The sequence below is a fragment of the Xiphophorus couchianus genome, chromosome 5 (genome assembly GCF_001444195.1).
Source record: "Xiphophorus couchianus chromosome 5, X_couchianus-1.0, whole genome shotgun sequence".
Classification (NCBI taxonomy): Eukaryota; Metazoa; Chordata; class Actinopteri; order Cyprinodontiformes; family Poeciliidae; genus Xiphophorus; species Xiphophorus couchianus.
The window spans coordinates 37,087,659-37,108,888 of NC_040232.1; the positions used below are offsets into that span (position 1 = coordinate 37,087,659).

Genomic DNA, 21,230 nt, shown 5'->3' on the forward strand with positions numbered 1-21,230 from the left:
TGCAGAAACCTGACCCTCCTGCTTCTAGAGTTGCACCGACTTTGATATCTGTATTGGTCCTCATAATGAAAAAAATTTCAGATTGGGTATCAGTGACAATTTGCCCCATCCACACTGAGTAAGTCACATCTATACCGTCTAATTCTATGCTTTGTGCTCTGAGCTACATTTGATTTATTATGTATTTTACATTACTGTCAGAATTCCTTACTTCATTTTCTGAGCCATTTGAAAAGAAAGTTTGTTGCAGTTTATTTTTACATGTTTGACCAAGGTGGTCCACCTGTTTTTGTCAGTTTATTATTTATTTAACATTCGCTGTTCTACTCCTAATTGCACTACCTGAACAAATTAAAGTTGATTTTACATGTTTGACCAAGCTTGCGAAGCTACTGGTCTATTTAAGTGTGCTGTACTGGTGCAGAGTTATCAAATAAATTTGTAATTCATTACATTTATGTTTTTTTAAAAAAAGAAACATTGAAAGTCAATTCAGCTCCGTTTTCTGTAACGAATCGTATCAGCTGATACTAAAAATCAGATATCGGTATCAGTAGTGAAAAATGTGGATCGGTGTACCCCTATTCACCACTGACACAAATATATCTGTCTCATTAATCTCACTTGTTTTGTATTGGCTTGTCACCCACATTTGAATTCATTAAATGAAACTGAAAAACAACAAATGGTTAAGGTGAAAACAAAAGTTAAAAATTTGCAAGAAAAAAACTCCCATTGAGATTACCGGTAATCCCAGAAATTTTCAAGAAAAAAAAAACTCCTGGGTTTGAAAAGTCAAACTTTTTTTATAGCAAATTTTCAACTTTCAGAAATTTCCACGTTTTTCTAAATATATATTTCTTTTTTCTTCCCTGGCAGAAATATACTCTTATTTTTATATCTACATTTGTGTAGATCGTAGCAACCTAAAAGATTCCTGTTTTGGTACATTTTGTAAATATGGTTAATAATGTTAGAAAAACCATTTTTATTTATTCAGTGAGGATGTAATACAACTGACAATATTTTTTTAATATAATGTTCTTTTAAAAATAATAATAATAATAATAACAATAATATGCATATTATGAAAAATTTGCTCTACATGTTATGGAAAGACGATGCTAAGCTCAATCATCTTTACATTAATTCATCAATTGATAAAACAGAATATTACAGTTCCACACAGCCTGAAATAAAAAAGCTCCAAGAAACTAAGAGTAAAAACTTTAGCAATTTAAAAATATTAATCCAGTCATGTCGATCTAATGACATTAACAATTGCGGCCGTTTCAGTATTAGGTCATCCCGTGCATGTTTGCCGTTCTCCAGGTGCTGCAGCCTGGTGTCCTTCATAGACGGCGGTGTGATCCTGGCAGGAAGACACCAGATCTCCGGGTAACCCTGCCTGGCGCTCCTCTCCAGAGGTCTGCCTGAATTAATCATGGCTGAGCGGCTCAGCAGCCACTGGGCTGAAACACGCGGCACAACAAGCTTCTCTCGTCTCCATGGAGAACAACAAAGGCTGCTGATAGGCCGAATGAATCACACATGAACTGTGAGTTTACTTTATCTGAGAGATAAAATAGTCAAACTGCGTTAACTAGTTGCTGCACACTTATGATGTCTCCTTAGACACATGAAACCAGAACAGACATTCAGCCTTCAGAAATGGGATATTATAAATAAACAAGAAGCAGATGCTAAACTAGCCCACCTGCAACTAATTAATACATGAGGTATAACACAATTACATTAATGAATATTTTGCCCATTTACACAAATATGCTGAATTTTTTTTTTAAAAAAGCAGAGTCATTTCTAATCATTTTAAATTTAAATGCACAGCCTGACTGAGACCATGACAATGCAACAGGACTTGAATGTGACTCTGTGTTGAAAATGGCTGGAATTCCTAGGAAGGCTCTGAATTCCTCCGGACCAGCCGTCTGCAGCCTCTACAGACCAGAGAGTCATTCTTCCCTTCAGTCCAGCTAAACAGATCCAGCTAAGGAGCAGCTAATGTTAAACCTTAAAAAAAAATCAAAGTAAGAAAAAGACTACTAAAAATACTTTTCCCATGGAAAATTGAAATTTAAAAAAAAAAAAATCCAAACTCATAAGAATTGGATCTAAATATAGATTGCTCCTACTGTTAGTCATTCTGTAGTGGAAATTCAATGCAATTATTAAAAAGAAGAAAAAGGAACTTAAGATCTGCTGCATTCTGCATATGTTGCATCTAGATTTAAATACATTGGTTGTTTCTTAAAGGGGATCTATTATGCATCTTTTCAACAGGTTAGGGTTGGTCTATGGCACCAGTGCCATAGACCTCAAGTCGATCCTCAAGGGCCGGCATCCTGCATGTTTTAGTTCTCTCCCTGGTGGTAGTAACTTCCTCAGCATGTCAATGTTCTTCTTAGGCCATCTAATGAGCCACCATTGGATCCAGGTGCATTAAGCCAGGGAGAGAACTAAAACATACTAAAACTGGTCTATGTCATAGGGAAAACATATTTATTAAATTTTTTGCACGAAGTCATTCTCTGATAAGGAGACTTCACCTGGTCACTGCTGCCTATTTTGAGCTCCTTTTAGAATTAACTGTTTTAGGCCTCTGTCCCTTTTATGCAAATAAGCTGCTGCTGACCACGCCCCTTTTCCTCCCCCCCAATTCAATGTTCACACTCGCAAAATGGCTGTAAACAGACGCACAAAGGTGAATGTTTGACTGAGTCAGACCCAGAAGCAGAGGTGGAGCATTCTGAACAAGCATGAAGATTCAGCAGCAGTGACTTAAAAATCAGGAGGGTTTTTAAAATGGCTCGTTCTCCAGACACCAACAAACATGAACTTGTTTCCAGAAAAGGGATGGATGGTTCTTCTTAGTGCTTGGACTGATTTTAGAAGCAGTAGAGACTCGGATGGAAGAACAAAAACATCCAAAGCGAATTTTGTGTAAGTCCCCTTTAATTATTTGTAATATAAAGAGCCACTGTGGAAGGTTTGAAGAGATTTTGTAGTTTTCAGTTTAGTACAAAGATATTAAAATCTAATTCTGCATGAAAGAAAAAAGCAATTCAGTAGATTATCACTAAAGACATGAGGACTTTAAATGGCAGCTTATGTAACAAGCCAGAATGACCGCATTCATGTTAATGTGAATTAAAGGAAGAAACCTCTCATGGTGGCAGAGTGGCTGTGCTGCTCACCGCTGGCCTACATTTTCAACAGTGCTCTTAAGTGGAATTATTTTAACAAGCCATCCTGTCAAACTTAACACAGTTTAGTTTATTCATCCACAAGAGACTGTGCTCTGCATCAGCAGAGACTCTCCACATGAGTCGTGATATGACAATATCCAAATATCAATCTCACTAATAGACACTCATAGTTTGGGGAGAAACAGCTCCAGCAGACAGGAAGCTCAGCATATGATGGAAGGCACGCTTTAATTTAGCTCCAATATGATAGAAATACAACACCAGTGCAATTATCGCATCCTTCAAACCGAAGGTGACCATTTTTAATGATGTCACAGATTGCACAACTATTAATTCATCTACATTTTAGAATAAACAATTTCTCCAGAATTGCAAATCAAAACCAAATGAATTTGAATTTAGAGGAGTAGTTGTGCAACAGTCGCTGTGCTTCCTTCAATCATACAATTGTGCAAAATGGAATAATGAAAATAAATTTGCTTACTGGAAACACAGCAACTTTGAAAAAACTCATTCGATAAAAATGTTTTGCTAACATGAGGTGGATTTTCAGCTGTATCCAAATCAGTGTATTTTACAAAATTGATATAGTAACATCTTTTTCACATCACACAAACAACCGGATGTCACTACTGGCAGAAACGTCAAAGAAGACAACGGGAAGTAGTTGGAGGATGATAGCGCGGCATGACTTTGATGACTTATTGCATGAACAAAAATATTATGTGTGATTTTAATTGCGTTTCTTATTTAATGGAAACACTGCAACTGCAAGATTGTGTTTTTGTCGACATTAGCAAAATATTGACAAAGTTTTGCACATATTTGAAATGGAAATGCAGCTGGTGGGTGCCATTTTCCACCTCTTATTAATCGTCAGATTTTTCTCTTCTTCCATGTTGACAAGCCAGCAAAGGAAGATTCAAACATCTGACATGAAAGCCTCCTTGGCTGCAGCCAAAACTTTATTATGCTCTATAGATCTGACAGACAATAACCTGCAGTATAAGCATATGCTTAATTGTATTAAAAAGTCTAGCAACACCTGTAAACCAAAATCAATTACCATGAAGACCAAACAGTGGCAAAAACAAACCATAAACTATGATTGTATTTAGAGAACCAAATCTTAGCGCAGACGTACACTGACTGCTACATCAGGGGAACCAACAGAGGATCCGATCACGTTAATACACACACACTATCACCCCATCTAGTTTAAACTGAAGGCTGGCTGCCATTGTCAACAAAAGGAAAAGGCCTCTGCGGAAACGGCCCTCATTAGACCGAGTCTCAGCCCAGAGGCAGTCACTTAGCTCCAGCAAGTTTAACTCATTTTAATCCTCAATATGTAGAGGATTAAAAATACTGAATCAAGATACCAAAAATGGTCGTCCTCTGATAAAAGACGGTTTTGGCATTGAGGGAAATCAGTATAGCTTTGATTAATGCATAGAGCAGGAAGTGGAAGAGTTGTTTTTTCTTGAGATGTGGACCAGAGGAAAGATCATGTCTTTTTTTTGTTTGCTTACTAGTGCCTGAACATGTGATCAGAGCATCTGGACCAGGGAGGTGAAAAGGGGAAGAGATAAGGATTAGTCATTAGTGAGGAATTTCAGCCTGACCTGGTCCATGGAGGACTGCAATAAGACTTCAGACACGAAGACCCTCCCTGCCAGCCAGGGGAAATAGCTGCATGCGAAAGGATCCATGTAAAAGATTTACCTATGTTCATATAACAGTGAGTGAAAATGTACAACTCTGTGTATGTTAGTAGACATAAACTGTTTTTAATAGGTCCCACCTCCAGTGCCCACTGACTTCATCCACACACTTAAACAACAGAAGCCTCAAAGTCTTCCACCTTATCAGATAGAACAAACATTCATTTAACTTGGTCAAGTCCAGGAGCGCAACGTCCTCACATCAGGCAATGTCTACAGAGTCAACTGTACACTATGAGTGTAATAACCAGTGGATTGAATACGTCTGTGCTCTGGGAGGCAACTGCCTGCCAAACTCGACACCAGAAGACCAGAGGCAACAAACTGGTTCCACAGAGCTCTGTGCCAAGTGTTATGCGGTTGGTCAGAAGTTTGTTGCTGTGTTTTAATCCGATTCCACAATCCGGTTTTAGCATCCACAGGAGACAAACACTTTTGAGGAACATTTATCTGACACAGTGAGGAATTATGTACTTTCGTACGATTCTTAAAGCTGTAGTATTAACTTTCATAAAGAATATGTTCTGTCACTATGTCATGACAAGTATGATATGAGACAGATAATCAGTGAAAAGATCAATCTCCTCCACCTCCTCCATGAACTACTACTGCCCTCTGAGGAAATTCATCTCTCCCGACCAAAAACAACCAATGAGAGCAAGGAGGAGTGTCTTAGTGCTGTCAATCAACCCGATGTACCCGCTGGCAGATGTGCTAATGGTGGAGAAACAACTTATCACAGGATAACAGCTTCAGCAGAACACATTTAAAGGCTTTAATAATTTATGACATGCTTTGCTCTTCAGCTTAAGGAACCCCAAAATAGAAATCTTTAAATGGATGAAAACAATCCACATGAAAACAATAATTCATTACCAGAACATGCCTTTGTGTATTATTCACTTACCATTAAATTCTGTCGCCTCAAGCCTGAAATCTTGTACTGGGGTAGTGCTTTACAGTAAACCTTTTCAGAACCACAAACCTGAAATTTTCATCATGCCTAAACATCAAGTGTTGAAAAATTGAGGAAATCCTGGAATGAGATCCAGGAAGTGGTCAGCAGTAGTTCCTTCCAGCCCAACAGGCTTCCTGTGGTTTATCCTGAGCTGTCACTGGAGCTTCCGCTGCTACTCCTAAAATCCTGCTCAACAAAGGAGCTCAGGAGTGGCTGAGAACAGTAGCGCAGCTCAATATGGGTAGACTGGGGGTGGGGAGCAGCAGCAGGCTAAAGATTTTATAGCTGTTTGCGCTGAACACACATTTGATTTCAGTTACAGTTGCAAGTTAAAACACACAAAGCACTGCTTTGATGGAGAGATGGTGGTTAAGTCAGAGAGCCTGAGCTTTAAGGAAAAATCCAACTTCAGAACCACTGAAATGTGGTGCAACAATTTATTCACCGGTCAATTTATCGGTGCATATTTTCTTAATTTTGGGAGATCGATGATCGATGATAAAATCTTATCCCTGATCTTATCTGCTTCAGCAAGGGTCTAAAAACCAACCACTGTCCTCTTCTGCTCTCCTGTGAGAGAGGTTTGACTGGCAGACCGGCCCACCAGGTCATGTCTGGACGTTCAGTTAACAATAGTTACCCTACTGTTGCCAACTCAGCAACTTTATTGCTATATTTAGCAACATTTTAGACAAAAAAAAAAATGGTATTGATCAAAATCAGAATAGACAGGTCAGGCTTTTTAAAGATCGGTAATCGGCGAATGCAATGGAAACACTTTTTTTGCATCACGTGATCGACACAGGATGCTACCACTGGCAGAAACGACAAAGACCACAGGAAGTGGTATGGGATGATGGCGCGGCGGCATGTTTAAGAAATGTATTCATATGTGATTTTAATAGTGTTTCTTATTTATTGGAAACGCCGCAATTGCGAAATGTTGTTTTGTTGATATCAGAATATCGACAAAGTTCTGCACGTGTGCGATTTCCTTTCAACACACTATAGGACCACTTTGGTTCCTATGCTGCGCAAACACACCTTAAAGTCAGTGATTTGCAGATTTCTGCTTCAGACTGGGTTTTAATTGTTGCTCAGCTGATTCTCATCTCCTTCTACCATAAATAAGTCTTCATCCCATCAGGCAGAGGGGGGGCACCCCAGCTACAGAGCAGGAGAAGCAGTCAGGCCTAAAACACCAGATGCTTTCATGTTTTCCTCTATGGAGGAAGAGGAGTGACTGTGAAGCTGGGCTGATACTGCAGATAACACAGAGAAGCAGATAGCATTTCATTCAAGAGTCAAATTAGACTGCTCTGTTGTTGCTACAGAGGGCAGAGAACGCCTAGAGGAACGGAACACCACACACACACACACACACACACACAGCTCTGATCCCACCTTCCTTCACCGCTGACGGAGTGTGTGCGAATGAACCCATTATTCCTCTGATCATCCATTTGGCAGCCACATTTCAAATCATAATTCATTATCTCTATTTCAAAAACAATATCTAATTTTAAAGAATGAACATGTCTTTGTAATTCCAGTAAAATGTAAAAAATAAATAAATAAAAATGGTAAACCTAGATTATTGCTTGATGCTGCTTCAGAGATGCACTACGTTCAAGAAGCAAGATATTTAAAGAAGCAAAGGAAGTGGTCGGCCTGCAGCGCTTCAACCCTGGACCAGGAGGAGGGTCGTCTGAGTTGACATCACAGCAGCCAAACACATGCTGCAAACAGTAACACAGATATGAAAGTTTAAAAATAGCTCACAATACGAGTCATTCATCTAGAAAACACAAGGAGTAAATCAAAAAGATGAAAACTCCTGAGTGTTTTTCTCCATTGATGCGTCTAAACTACATAACTGCTGTTTCAAGTAAGATAGCGACTGAATAGTTTTGAATTTGCTTCCTTTAAAATAGACCAATCCTGCATCTAATCAAATCTGAGTTCAAAGCAAACATCAACTGATCAGGCATAACATTATGACCAGGTCTAGTTAAGCAGCATGTGAACATTTTCTCCTCTAGCATCTTAGGAGCTGCAGATCCAGGTCTGCAGCAGTCAGGAACCCATAGAAAGGTGCTGTGGTAACCAAGCAACAAGATCATGAGAAGAGCTGGACAGTAAATCAAAAATATATATTGTGACAGACCTGTGATCAATATCAACTGATAATACATCTGATAGAATATTCAATCATTGCTATGAACCGCACAGCATTCTGGGGGATGTAAGCAGAGGAAAGATGTTATTCACTCAATCTCTCACTGGGAGCTAAAGAAGGACAGAGGCATCAATTAACTTAGTCACTCTTTGGTTACCTAGCAACAACCTGTTGAGTAACTTGCGCAGCAGCAGTTTCAGGTTTCTTCACCGTGTTTCATAACTGTTTAAAAAGTAAATAAAGAGTGTCTTGCGCTGATTTGCAAGTGTGACTGTGTAGCCACAGATCAGTCAGAGTGGAAACCATTTTTGTTGACAGCTGTGGTTTCTCCCCTGGCACAGAGCAGAAACGCTTCAGGAGTGCTCAGAGTTGCACAACAGTGAGCTCCCTTTATTCCATTTCACTGGAGTGTGTGGGATGTGGAGGGTCCACCCAGTGGCCAACACACCCCACAACTTTAAACCCCGTCTCAGTGGCTCCCACCCACATCTGATGCCTTATTATATGTGAGCAGGACACACTGACCATCGTGTTCATGGTAAGACTGCAAAGATACACTGTTTTCACTTCCGATACTGATTTCTGAGATTTACTACAGAAAAACAGAGCTGAATTGACTTAAGATGTTTCGTTTTTTTTTAAAAACAGACATAAATATAGTGAATTACACATTTATTTTATAACGCTGAACCAGTACGTCACATTTACATCCACCAACATCTTCATAAGCTTCAAACATGTAAAAACAACTTCAATTTGTTCAGTCAGTTCAATTAGGAGTACAACAGCCAATGGAAAAAATAAATAAACTGACAAAAATAATAGGTTGACTACCTTGTCAAATATGTAAAAATAAACTTTCAAATGGTTCAGAAGGTATAATTAGGAATGCTAAAATGTCATATTTTAGACTGAATTTCAGTCTAAAATGAAATTCATTTTCTCTAACATTTTCTTTTCTGAAAATGTTAGAGAACTGTGTATGAGAGCAGATTCAGTCAAACCCATAACTATTGATGGCCACAGAAAATAAATCAGAATCAGAATATACTTTATTGATCCCCAAAGGGAAATTGGTTACCTGTGGACAGGCTCCTCCCATCCAAAGTATATAGCAAATATAAGTAATTTGTGATGTAAATAAGTAATTTACATCACAAATAATGATGTAACATTTATAACACAAGTGTGAAATTGCAAGTAATTTAAATATAAAATATATATACACAAATAAAAAATTAAATATAAATGTAAAATGACATAAACTGAAATAAGTATGTACATCAAAATATGAAGCAAGAAAATGCATATGCAAGGATGCAACATGATGACAGTTAATATGCTAATTATCTTGCTTTTAACTAAAGCTGCATATTGCAAAAAAAAAATCTGAATTGACAGAGATCAAGTCTGATTTTAATGAATACTTTCATTCTTTCCTGTCACTCAGCACAGATTTGATGAACATCACATGAAATATTTCAAGTTGAAAAAACTAAATAAAACCATCTTGTTGAGTGGGATGTTCCCTGCTAACCCTGAGCTCCTCATCAATATGACCGCCTTCACATGAAACTGTGAAGGCGGTCATATAAGGCGGTTTCATGCCTGCACATTTCTAACTGTAGTTCAGAAATGTGAACTACCTTTTGCATCCCTGACCTTTTCCATCTCATTAAACCACAAACACTGCTGAAGAGTTTGTTAGTTTGATCCTTCCTGTCTGAATACAGAGAATGCAGCAGTTAGCTTATATTGCTAACTTCAAACAGCACCACACTAGTTTTACAACTTTCAATAAGAACTTCCTCAACTCTGGCTCAACGTCTGATGGAAACATTTAGCTGATGTCAGAAACACTTAAAATGTTAATCCGTTCATGTTTAGTTCAAAACTTTGAAACATGTTTCGGTTTTAATGTGTGAAAGCAGAACTTAGCATTAGTTCTTCTGAAAGGTGTTTTAGCACAGTGCTGCCCTGAAGACACAACTTCTGTCATCTGGTATTATAATGGAATCAGTGTAAACCGTCCACATCACAACTGTAGCCTTCTTCTTCTGTTTCACCAGAAACCTCTGAGAAGCAGGCATGCTGTTCTTCACAGGCCTCTAGCACTTTCTGAAGAAACCAAAACAAACGCTGCCAACACCCTACAAGGTGTTGGTGGGAGCAAACAAAGGTATCACTCACGACGAAGCAGACGCCATGATTCGCTTCTTCAGAGAAATGGAGTGACATGAGCGAGGAATTTCATATATAACTACATCAGAGGTTTCTGCTGTGTCGAGTCGCAGCGGGGGAGAGGACGCTGTGGAGAACACTGTACCAAATCGGTTCGTGTATGGAGGCTCTACTCGGGCACTACCGTGGAGTTGTCGACGGTGAGAGGAGAGAGGCTAACAAGGCTAATTGGAAAGCTAACTGGAAGCGGGCAGAGGCTGGTATGGCGATTTGACTAAGGAATTGGATGAAGATGGCATTGAAGGTAATACAGAAAGATATTGAAGAACTAAAGGACGCTATGAATATGATGTCTGGTGAATTGGCGTTACTGACAAAGCAACAGTCAACTATAACAGACTTGCTAACTGAGATCAAGCAGCTAAAGATACAAACTGCGGAACAAGCAAAGAAAATTGACTTTTTGGAAAACAGAGTTGCAGACCTAGAACAATACTCTCGAATAAACGATGTCTTGATAACAGGACTGGATATAAGATCAAGCTATTCTCAAGCTGTGAGAGGGAGCAGGTCTGATACTAACTCTGAACATGAAGCTACTACCGAGGAGCAGGTTATTGCATTCCTGCAAAGTAAAGACATTGACATTGAAAAGGAGAATATTGAAGCTTGTCATACTCTATCAGTTAAAGGTCAAAGAGGAAAGAAAGTACCATTACCAATAATTATTCGGTTCACAAATAGAAAACATAAGATTGAGCTGCTTAAACAAGGAAAAAATTTGAAAGGTACAAGTGTCTATATAAATGAACATCTCACAAAAAAGAATGCAGAAATTGCAAAAAAAAGCCAGAATACTGAAGAAACAAAATAAAATTCAGGCAACATGGACGATGAATTGTAAAGTTTATATTAAAACAAAGGATGCTCCTGAAAATGCTCGAGGTATATGGATTAGATCCTTAGAGCAACTGGACAAGTAAATAGTGGATAAATAGAGGATGTCCAACAAACAGTGAGGTGGCTTTATGTTAACATTATGGGTTTATTAAGTACTTTTTTATTCTATTTTTTTCCCTTTTTTAAATTGGATTCTTTTATATTAAAATACAACAAACAAAAATAATGAATGACTATGAATTTTCAGATTCTAAATTGTATGATGTAAACTTGATAACTGCAGATCCTTTTCCAGATATCGAGTGTGAATACTATGATGAGGAGAAATTTAACAACAGTAAAATGATAAAAGCAGGTTTCTCTGTAATTCACCTAAATAGGAGAAGTATGAACTCTAATTTCTCAAAAATAACAGATTACTTAAAACGGTTGAATGGACAATTCAGTATAATAGCAGTTTCAGAGACTTGGTTGAATGAGGAAAATAAAAACAATTTTCAAATAAATGGATATGAATTATATTATGTGAATAGAAGTAGTAAAAGAGGTGGGGGTGTTGCTTTGTTTGCTGATAGTGAAATAAGGTGTAAAATAAAGGATACTATGTCAACAACTGTTGAAGGTGTAATGGAGATGATTACTATAGAAGTGTTAAGCGAGAAATCGAGAAATATAGTGGTGAGTTGTGTGTATCGAACACCAGGATCTAACTTAGAATTATTTACTGAAAAATTAATAGAGCTTATTGAAATGAGTAAAAATAAAACATTAATTCTGTGTGGAGATTTTAATATAGATTTAGGAACCCAAACTGATTTAAATAGTATGTTTGTTGATACAATGTGTAGTTTGGGTTTCTTTCCATTGATATCAAAACCAACAAGAATTACGACACACTCTGCCACAATAATTGACAATATTTTTACTAATATTACGGACGGAGAGGTGCTGAGTGGACTTTTCAAAATCGATATAAGTGATCATTTACCAGTTTTTGCTATTTATAAAAATCACCAGAAAAATATTACCGTACCTGTGCCAACGAAAAAAGTGTTCAATATGTCAAAAAAAATTTGGATAAATTGAAAAATGATTTGTGTCAACAAAATTGGACTAATGTATATGTGGATGATGTACACAGAGCATATGATGAGTTTATGAATATTTTGGGAGTTCTGTATAAAAGACATTGTATGACAACTAATTTTGTTAAGAAAGGTGCTGTTGACAAGCCATGGATGACAAAAGGGTTGAGAAATGCTTGTAAAAAAAAGAATAATTTGTATTCATCCTTTTTGATGTTAAAAACGAAAGAAGCAGAGGATAGATATAAGAAATATAAAAATAAATTGACATGGATTATAAGAAAACATAAAAAAGAATATTATACCGACCTATTAACAAAAAGTAACGGTGACACAAAAGCAATATGGACAGTTATACATAGTGTTTCTACAAAGCATACAATAAAATCTGGTATTGCAACACACTTTTTAAAAGAAAATACTGAAATTTATGATCGGAATGAAATAGCAAACGAATTCAATCATTATTACGTAAATGTTGGTCCAAGACTTGCTGCTCAGATACCAAAAGATGATAGCGACGTTACCCAAAAAATTGGGAGTTGTCCAAACAGCATCTTTCTTGGAGAAACGGATGAGAAAGAAATACTGAGTATCGTAAACAAAATGGCGAATAAAAAATCATAGGATTGGGTAAATATGGATATGAAATTTGTAAAGGAAATTATGTCTTATGTAATTAAACCATTCACCTATATCTGTAATTTGTCATTCTCATCAGGAAAATTTCCAGATGCCATGAAAATAGCAAAGGTAATTCCCATTTACAAAAATGGTGAGAAATGTATGTTTAGTAATTACAGACCGATATCTTTGTTGCCACAGTTCTCAAAAATTTTGGAGAAACTATTTGTAAATAGATTAGATACATTTATAGATAAAAATAATATATTAAGTAGTAGTCAATACGGATTTAGAGCCAAAAATTCGACATCAATGGCCCTTATGGAACTGACAGAACATATAACAAATGCTATTGATCAAAAACAATATAGTGCCAGCATTTATGTCGATCTAAAGAAAGCATTCGACACGATTGACCATAGCATTTTACTCAAAAAACTTATTAAATATGGGATTAGAGGGCCGGCATTACAGTGGATTTCGAGCTACCTGGAGAATAGAAAACAGTTTGTACAAGTACATGATACTAGATCCGAATTTTGTGAAATTACATGTGGAGTTCCACAGGGCTCAGTACTTGGACCAAAGTTGTTCATCTTATATGTAAATGATTTGGTAAATGTATCAGGGTTTTTCAAATGTATTCTATTTGCGGATGATACCACTTTTTTTTGTCAGGGCAATGATATAAAAGGGATGTTAAAAGAAATGAAAATAGAATTTATGCAAATACATAAATGGTTCAAACTTAATAAATTATCTTTAAATTTGGACAAAACAAATTATATGTTATTTACAAGGAGACAAAGAACTGTAAACACTCCATTTAAAGTTGATGGTGTAGAGATTTGTAGAGTTAGTGAGGTGAAATTTTTGGGTGTGATCATTGACGAGAAATTATCATGGAAATCCCATTTGAATTATTTAAGAACAAAATTAGCAAAATCAATTGCAGTGCTTTATAAAGTACGGGATTTTCTGAATGATCATGCACTATTTATGTTGTATAATGCACTAATTGTTCCACACTTGGTTTATTGTGTTGAGGTATGGGGAAAGGCATGTTATACTAGTACAAAATCTGTTTTTGTTTTGCAAAAAAGGGCAATAAGAGTTATTGCTCGAAAGCATGGTAAATATCCAACAAATACATTATTTTGTAATTTGAGGTTTTTGAAATTCAATGATTTAGTTGATTATAATATTTTGTTGGTTATGTATAAGGCACACCTAAAAACATTACCCTTAAACATCCAAAAAAATTTTGAAAAGAGAGAGAGTGGTTATAACCTTAAGGGGACACAGATTTTTAAGAAACCTAAATTCAGAACTTGTTTGAAAGAACGATGTACTTTGATACAAGGAGTCAAACTGTGGAACGACCTGCAAAACGATGTTAAAAATGTTAAATCATTACACATGTTTAAAAGAATGTTAAAGATTGTTTTTTTGAAGAAGTATGAAATAGTATAAAGTCAAAGTATAGTATTGTTCAGTTGAGATTGATGATTGACCTTGTTTCTTTGTTCTTCCTTTGTTTTCTTTTTTTTGTCACATAAGACAAATCAAAAAAATTTTAGTTTTTTTTTTTTGTTTGTTTTTTTGTTTTGTTTGTTTGTTTTTTGTTGTTTTGATCCATAGTTGAGAAAAAGGGGCAGATATTATAAGATTATTTTCTTCTTTCTGCTACCTTTCATTTCATTTTTAAATTATTTTATTTTTTTTTTCTTTGTATTAAATTTTTTTTTTATTTGTATTGAATGAAATGAATAAAGATTTAATAATAAACCGTCCACATCACAACTGTAGCCTTCTTCTTCTGTTTCACCAGAAACCTCTGAGAAGCAGGCATGCTGTTCTTCACAGGCCTCTAGCACTTTCTGAAGAAACCAAAACAAACGCTGCCAACACCCTACAAGGCTGTGGTTGAGGGCGTCTCGCCTCACATGGAGCTCCAGCAGCAATATGGCCGACAGGGGGCGCTGCAGCTGGATTATCTGGTACTGCTAAGCTGGTGTTCCTCTTTCATAAAACCTTGTTTTACCTGAAGAACATCAGCAAACTAAATATTTATTTAAGGTAATGAAGGACGTCTTGTTAGGACATCTGACCTGTTCAACGGCCTGAAAGGTTAGAGGTTGCACAGCGTCCATATTGGCCTGTTAACTGTACTGGGTCTCTTTATGGACTGTCATTTATGTCCAAACACTGGGAGAGGTGATATGGAATTGAAGTTTTATCACAATATTTTTTATTCGATTTCTCAATTAATAAAATTGTTATTTGCCGCCTTAATATCCTCATACTTTCTATCCCACAGAAGAACAGATTGAGCATGTTGATGTAGTGAACCACAGCTATTGACTGTTCACTAACTGTGGTTCAATCTGGCTCTGTATCAACCAACAACCTCCACAGGTGGATCGGTCATTCAGAAATGCTTACAGCACACAACCCAACATAGACTGACCCCCTCCCTACAGCTTTCCTCATTCAGGGCTTCAGTTAACTACACCAAAACAAAGCAGGCCTACTTCCTGTGACCCTGTGGGTGCCATTTACATCACATGTGGCCTAAACAAATTGAATGTGTACCCTTAAACCTGCCTTTCATAACTCTACTGGCCAGAGAAATGCACTCCCCAACAACAAGAAACCCAACTGATTTTTCTCCAATGTTGGGACTGACTTGAAATATCTGCACTGGGAGCCGTTTTCCTTGGTCTATTTTTAGCTGAACACATGTGGTGTGTGATTTTTTTTTCTTCTGAGCCACAACTGAACAATGACAAACTAGGTAGTAGTGTAAAGTAGGGCACAAACGCTCTCAGAACTGGTGGCGACCTTTTACATGTATACCAGTCATCTGCTGTAGAGTTAAATCAATAGCTTTGTTAGAGCAGGGAAACAGTTCACTAACTGCCGACAGAGTCCTGTATAAACTTTAGATATGATGAAATGTGATTTTAATTAAATGTTTTGGTGACAACAGAAGATGGTAAATATTGTACAGGGGTGTTTCTGTTTACTCAGCTTGATGAAGCTACAGGCGGGTTGGGCTGAACTGGGATGGGTCTTCGTTAGGCAACACCTGAGCCGGTGGAGCATTAGACAAGATGCTGTGGAAGACAGAACCGCAGAGCCGTTCGGATCCAGGTGAAGCAGAACCGAGGTGCGGCGATAGTGTACCGCTTCTGAGGTTAAACCTAAGTTCTTAATTATTTACCGTCATTCTATTGCTGTAATCGTAAAATAGTTCCCAGGTTCAGTTTATTGACTCAGTTTGTAACATGGAATACAGACTGCTCTGATTCTCAAGAGGAAAAAGTGTAAATGATTCACTAGGTTGATGATTTTCTACTACAGCATATGTGGGGCAGTGTAAATACATTTCCACCAAAAAGAAAACAACTAATCTGAGATTTTGAGATCACAGATGTTTTCAAGAAAACATAAAAATTTCTGAACTTGAGTGTCAAATGTTTGACTTAAGAAGTCAAACATTTGCTAGAAAAAAATATATGAAATTTTCAATATCTCAGAAATTTTCTACAGAAAAATCTCTGAGTTTGAAACGTTGAAAAACTGCCAGACAAACTTCAGATAGTGATTAATCTCAGGTTTTCTTAGGTATAACTTTGAAATTTGAGTTTCAAAAATGGAGAACGTTTGACTTTTGAGTTTCAAAATTCTTTTGCAAATGGCAGAGAAAGAAGATAAATATATAAAGAGGGAGCAACACTGATTCTTCTTCTGTGGTCACCAAATCACCGACTCCAAGCACAAACAAAGCCAGCTGTCTAATGAATTTGTCTCCTGATGTTTGGACCTCCTCCCAAGTGTCAAGTCATGAAAACTACCGCTGTGGTGAGCCTCATACACAAATAACCTACAGAGAAAGCATGATGCAACGAAGCATGCATGTAGAGGAGGAAACAAAGCAGGAAGGATCCAAAAGAAGGTGAACACATAAGAGGAAGGATATTTCACAATAGATTTTTGAAATATCTATTTCAAAAATTCGTAAACCTTACAAAGCTTTACGAACATTTTAGTCCGTAAAGCTAAATTGTAGCTTTACGGATGAACCGGAAAATTTATTTCATATCAACAAATGGGTGGCGGAGCTCATCATGGCGGCACGTAGCTGGTAGTTGTTTCTGAGTGGGACGAACGAAGGTGTCGAATCCCGTCACTAACATAAACACAAAAGCTATAAATGTCTGGGCAAGGTGAGAGTTCATCTGTTAAGTTGACTGAAGATGAATGCATAAACAAAAAGCTGGAGTATAGACATTTTTATAAGCGTATTTGTGAGCCTGTCTCTTTATTATTGAATTGAATATAATTTCAGATTTTTGTATAACTTTTCTTCAGGTTGACTTGGAAAGTGAGCCATTATTGTTACGAGTTAATTTTCTAAACTACAGAAAAGTTATTGTTAGGGAAGCTCACCTGTGAAAAATTGGACTGATGTTGATATGCGATACAAATACTGCTGTTATGTTAGATTTACCAATGTTTTACTTTGTCTTTTTTCATCAGATTACTTGATTAATCGTAAGAACAATCGATAGATTACTCGATTACTAAAATATTCGTTTACAACAACCCTAAACCGAATAAAATGATTTTTTTCAAAAATCTACATAATATGCATGGAAAATTAACTTTAAGAAAAAGCATATACTACCACAGCCACTCAAAGCTCACATGCTGGTGATGCAAACAAGCTGAAGGTGACTAAATCTAGTATTTTATGTTTTCATGCTTTAATAACAGCAGACCTCTTGTCATGATGAGGACACAGCCACTTGAAGACAACTGCCTGTGATTCATTTGTCTCCACAGTGGGAGTCGCAGTTCGCTTAATGACTACAGACATGGAGGATGAGGTTCCCTCTCTTAAGGGCTTCATTGTTTGGCAAACGGTGACAAAGCAGTTCTGCAGGTTCCACCTTCATCTCTCCTCCCACCCCGGCAGCGGAAACTCTGCTTGAGCATGCTCCGTCCCTGAATGCCACACTTCCTGGTTGTGGAGAGCTCCATTCATTCATTCTCATGCACGTGGACTAAGGTCGCTTTACAGTTCGCTATCAGACAAAAAAGAACTACCTGATCGGTGACCTGAGGGCACCTGCAGCGACTGGCCACACAAAACATCTGCAGAAGCTTCTCTAATCTAACCTGCAGTTCCTCCTGGTATGTGAAGCAGTCCTCTGATGCAGTTCTGAAAAGTAGAATCCATTTCAGCTGAACTATAAAATATGTTAGGAGTATGAAATGCAGATTTCTCCCAAAGCATAAGCACTCTAATCCTGCCATTATGACTCCCAGGCCAGCAGGAGGCGCAACCCAAAGGGAAGCAGGCATCAACAATTCACATTTTTGTCATTACACTTATGAACAATGGGTCTCGATTAAAATTTCCATCAATGTTTATAATTTGCTACAAATGTAGATTTCATTAGCATTTAAAAACTGGCAAATTTGTCATGTATGCTCACAATGTTACTGGTTCATCTGTCAATAACTCTCCGTGTGATGCTGCTTATCCTCCCTCCTCTTGAATATCTTGAATGCTAAGGCTAGTTAACACACCCACCAATTATGGTGCATAAACGGTTTTCCTGTAGCGATAAGTTGTTTTGCCATCGTTAGTACTTTGAGCAGCAAGAACTAGAGGTTGATTGACAGCGCTAAGACCCTCCTCCTGGCTCTGATTGGTTGTTTTTGACAGCTTTAACAAATATGTAAAAAAACATTTTTTTATAAAAGGTGCAATATACATAGAGCTGTACTTTTTTCAGTCATTACGCATTCTATTCTCTTTAGTTTTTCATTGCTATTAGCAACCGAGGTGGGCATTACAGTTTAGGTTTTGGGCGAGAATAAAATAATTCAGATTTTCCAGAAGATTAATAGAAATTTTAGATAAACTATTTTGCTACATAATGTTTTCCACCACCTAAATTTAAACAGTCAACGGAGTGGATGTGTGAGTACAGGCTTACTTCACGGCACAAGGTCTACCTTTCATCAAAAACATTTCAGAAACTCCCTTTTGTATTGAAAATACTGTAAGCAAAACAAGCTTTTGTTTCGTGGCAGAATTTTCTTTTGTGAAAACAGTAACAGACATCACCTTCGGACTGGATATGACTGACATTTATTCTAACCACTGAGAGGCATAAAATCTCATCAGAAATCCTGTTTGCTAAACATCGTATGGATCGGAAACTTTTTAATCATTTGAAAGTTTCTATACAGCCTTTTTCAGGTGCAAAACTTCGCTTTTATTGAAATTTTATTTTATTTTATTGAATTTTGAATTTTATTGAATAATTTTGAACCTATTAAATTGCCGTGTTCTTTTAGAGTCTACATATCGATCCTGCATCAGCTGAAACTCCTCAGAAGTGGAGTAAACTGTAAGAAGCCAGCACGTTTCTGATTTCTGATCAGGCAGACCAAGACAGCCCTTGCCAGCCGTCATCGACATAACTTTACCACAGCAACATGGAAGCAGAAAATATGGCACCAAAATCAACAATGATGTTCTGTTAAAGTTAACACATTTAATATCATCCATATGCAGTAATGAACAATGTCCATCTCGGTGTGTGCAGCTAAAATATCAGGTCCATCTGGGCAGGTGCTCCCCCACTGGTTTTTAATACCTCCTCTATAAATTCATAGCAATATGACCTCTTTCTACTAAAATTCAGGGAATAATTCAAGTTTACACAGAATCTCAATTCAATGAATTAAAACTATCAGTTTTGCCAGAAATAAGAGGCCCATAGCCAAATCTGCTTAGGGCCCCAAATAATCTAGGGCCGGCTCTGAAGGAACAATGTAGGAACCTATAAAGCAGTCTAGGCCTGTTGCAATAAGTAATAAATCAATCATTCACATGATAAATTAAAACAAGCCCAATAATTTCCATTTGCGTGATTTATTGTTTTCCTCTCTCACTTTTTCTACCAAAAACTGCAAGACAGTCTAGTGCTTTGGTCTCAACTAGCACTTTTTTTTTAAGGAATTCATCATTCATTTTATTTGTTTCTGTTTTATTTAATTTGGATATTTAAAATGTCTTCCAGTTCAATGTTAAATAGAATTGAGAGTTTATTCATCTTTGAGAATGTGTTCTTGCATTATTATACCATTACCACGAAATGACATAAAAATGGTCTCGAAATGACATTATTTATCACAATATCGTCCAGCAAAATGTGTTATCACAGGCTTAGAGCAGTTTAAAACAGTGAAAGACGGGAACTAAGCAACCCTGAAATACCTGCATCCAATTAGGAGTCGCTTCTTACTTTAATAAAATACCTTTCCAATGTAACGCAATGTTAAAAGGCATGCAAAAGAAGAAATTGCTAATGACATAAATCATGATTTCAGCGGGACGGCACACTAGCAGAGTGTGAGGTCAGGGAGACAGGTCTGTCCACGGCCTGTCCTGAGCTCCCATAATCAGCTTACCAAGTTGAACACGGTCTCCACGATGTCTCGGTTGGAAACTTCTCCAACTTCCACCAGGCCAGCCAGCACGGCGAACTTCATCCTGATCCCCCTGATGGGGACCGTGGGGTTGAGCTGCATGGCGCCCGCTCGCCCGTCCTTTCCATCACCTGGCTCCGCCGCCTCTGCGCTAGCCATTTGCTAAGGAAGGACGGGACAGGTGGCGTTCACAGGTAAGGCACCTGTTCACCTCCAATGGCGAGGGAGCAGCCGACGTCGAGGGGGTCGGAGGGTTTTACGGTTCTACTGTCTCCCCCTTCAGATGAGTTGTGAGCGGTCTAGAGACGCATACTCAGAGCCCTTTTCTTCCCATTTAAAGGAGTTTTTTGAGGGACGCTGTGAAGAGGGAGCAACGGGGGAATGTGGTGCTGGTCGGAAATGTCACCGCTCCTCCACTCTCTGTCCTGCTCGCTCCGTAACTTGATACCCCCAACGGATTAATTGATGCGATTAAAGCCGCGAAGACAGCGCACACCGCAGGCAGCGAGCGGCCAGCCGTCCTCCCGCTCTCTCCTCTGGACACAGTCACTTTAATTTCTCCCCTTCAGCTGTGGAAGTTGCTGCTGCCTCCGAGCGCACTCACTTGACACTCACAACCGAAAACTCCCAACAAAGGAGGAGAGAAGTCCTATGTCCGGCTCCGAAGAAGCGGGTAGCAGACGGAGGTGTGCTCGGCGCCGCCCGGGAAGCTCCGGAGACTCGGTAAAATGACAAGGTTGAGCCAGCTGAGCTGGGTTTGCTTCCTGATCTGCCCCGGTAGCTTCAGTTCGTCACCGCCATGACAGTGGAGCCCTAGAGTGAACGGCGCATGCGCTG

General features: G+C 38.0%; 1 protein-coding gene and 1 long non-coding RNA gene across 6 annotated transcripts in view; one reads left to right on the plus strand and one right to left on the minus strand.

Moving 5' to 3' along the window:
* lrba (LPS-responsive vesicle trafficking, beach and anchor containing) overlaps positions 1-21,230 on the minus strand; it is a 243,144-nt gene extending 221,914 nt beyond the window's left edge. For all 5 annotated transcript variants that reach the window (XM_028018763.1, XM_028018766.1, XM_028018765.1 and 2 more), the window contains exon 1: positions 20,376-21,230. In XM_028018763.1, coding sequence (XP_027874564.1) covers positions 20,376-20,552 — 177 coding nt within the window. In that variant the 5' untranslated portion in view covers positions 20,553-21,230. The remainder of the gene's footprint in view (positions 1-20,375) is intronic.
* LOC114145286 (uncharacterized) lies at positions 2,722-5,111 on the plus strand. Its single transcript, XR_003595655.1, has 2 exons — positions 2,722-2,961; positions 4,763-5,111. It is a non-coding gene; the product is annotated as an uncharacterized LOC114145286 (long non-coding RNA).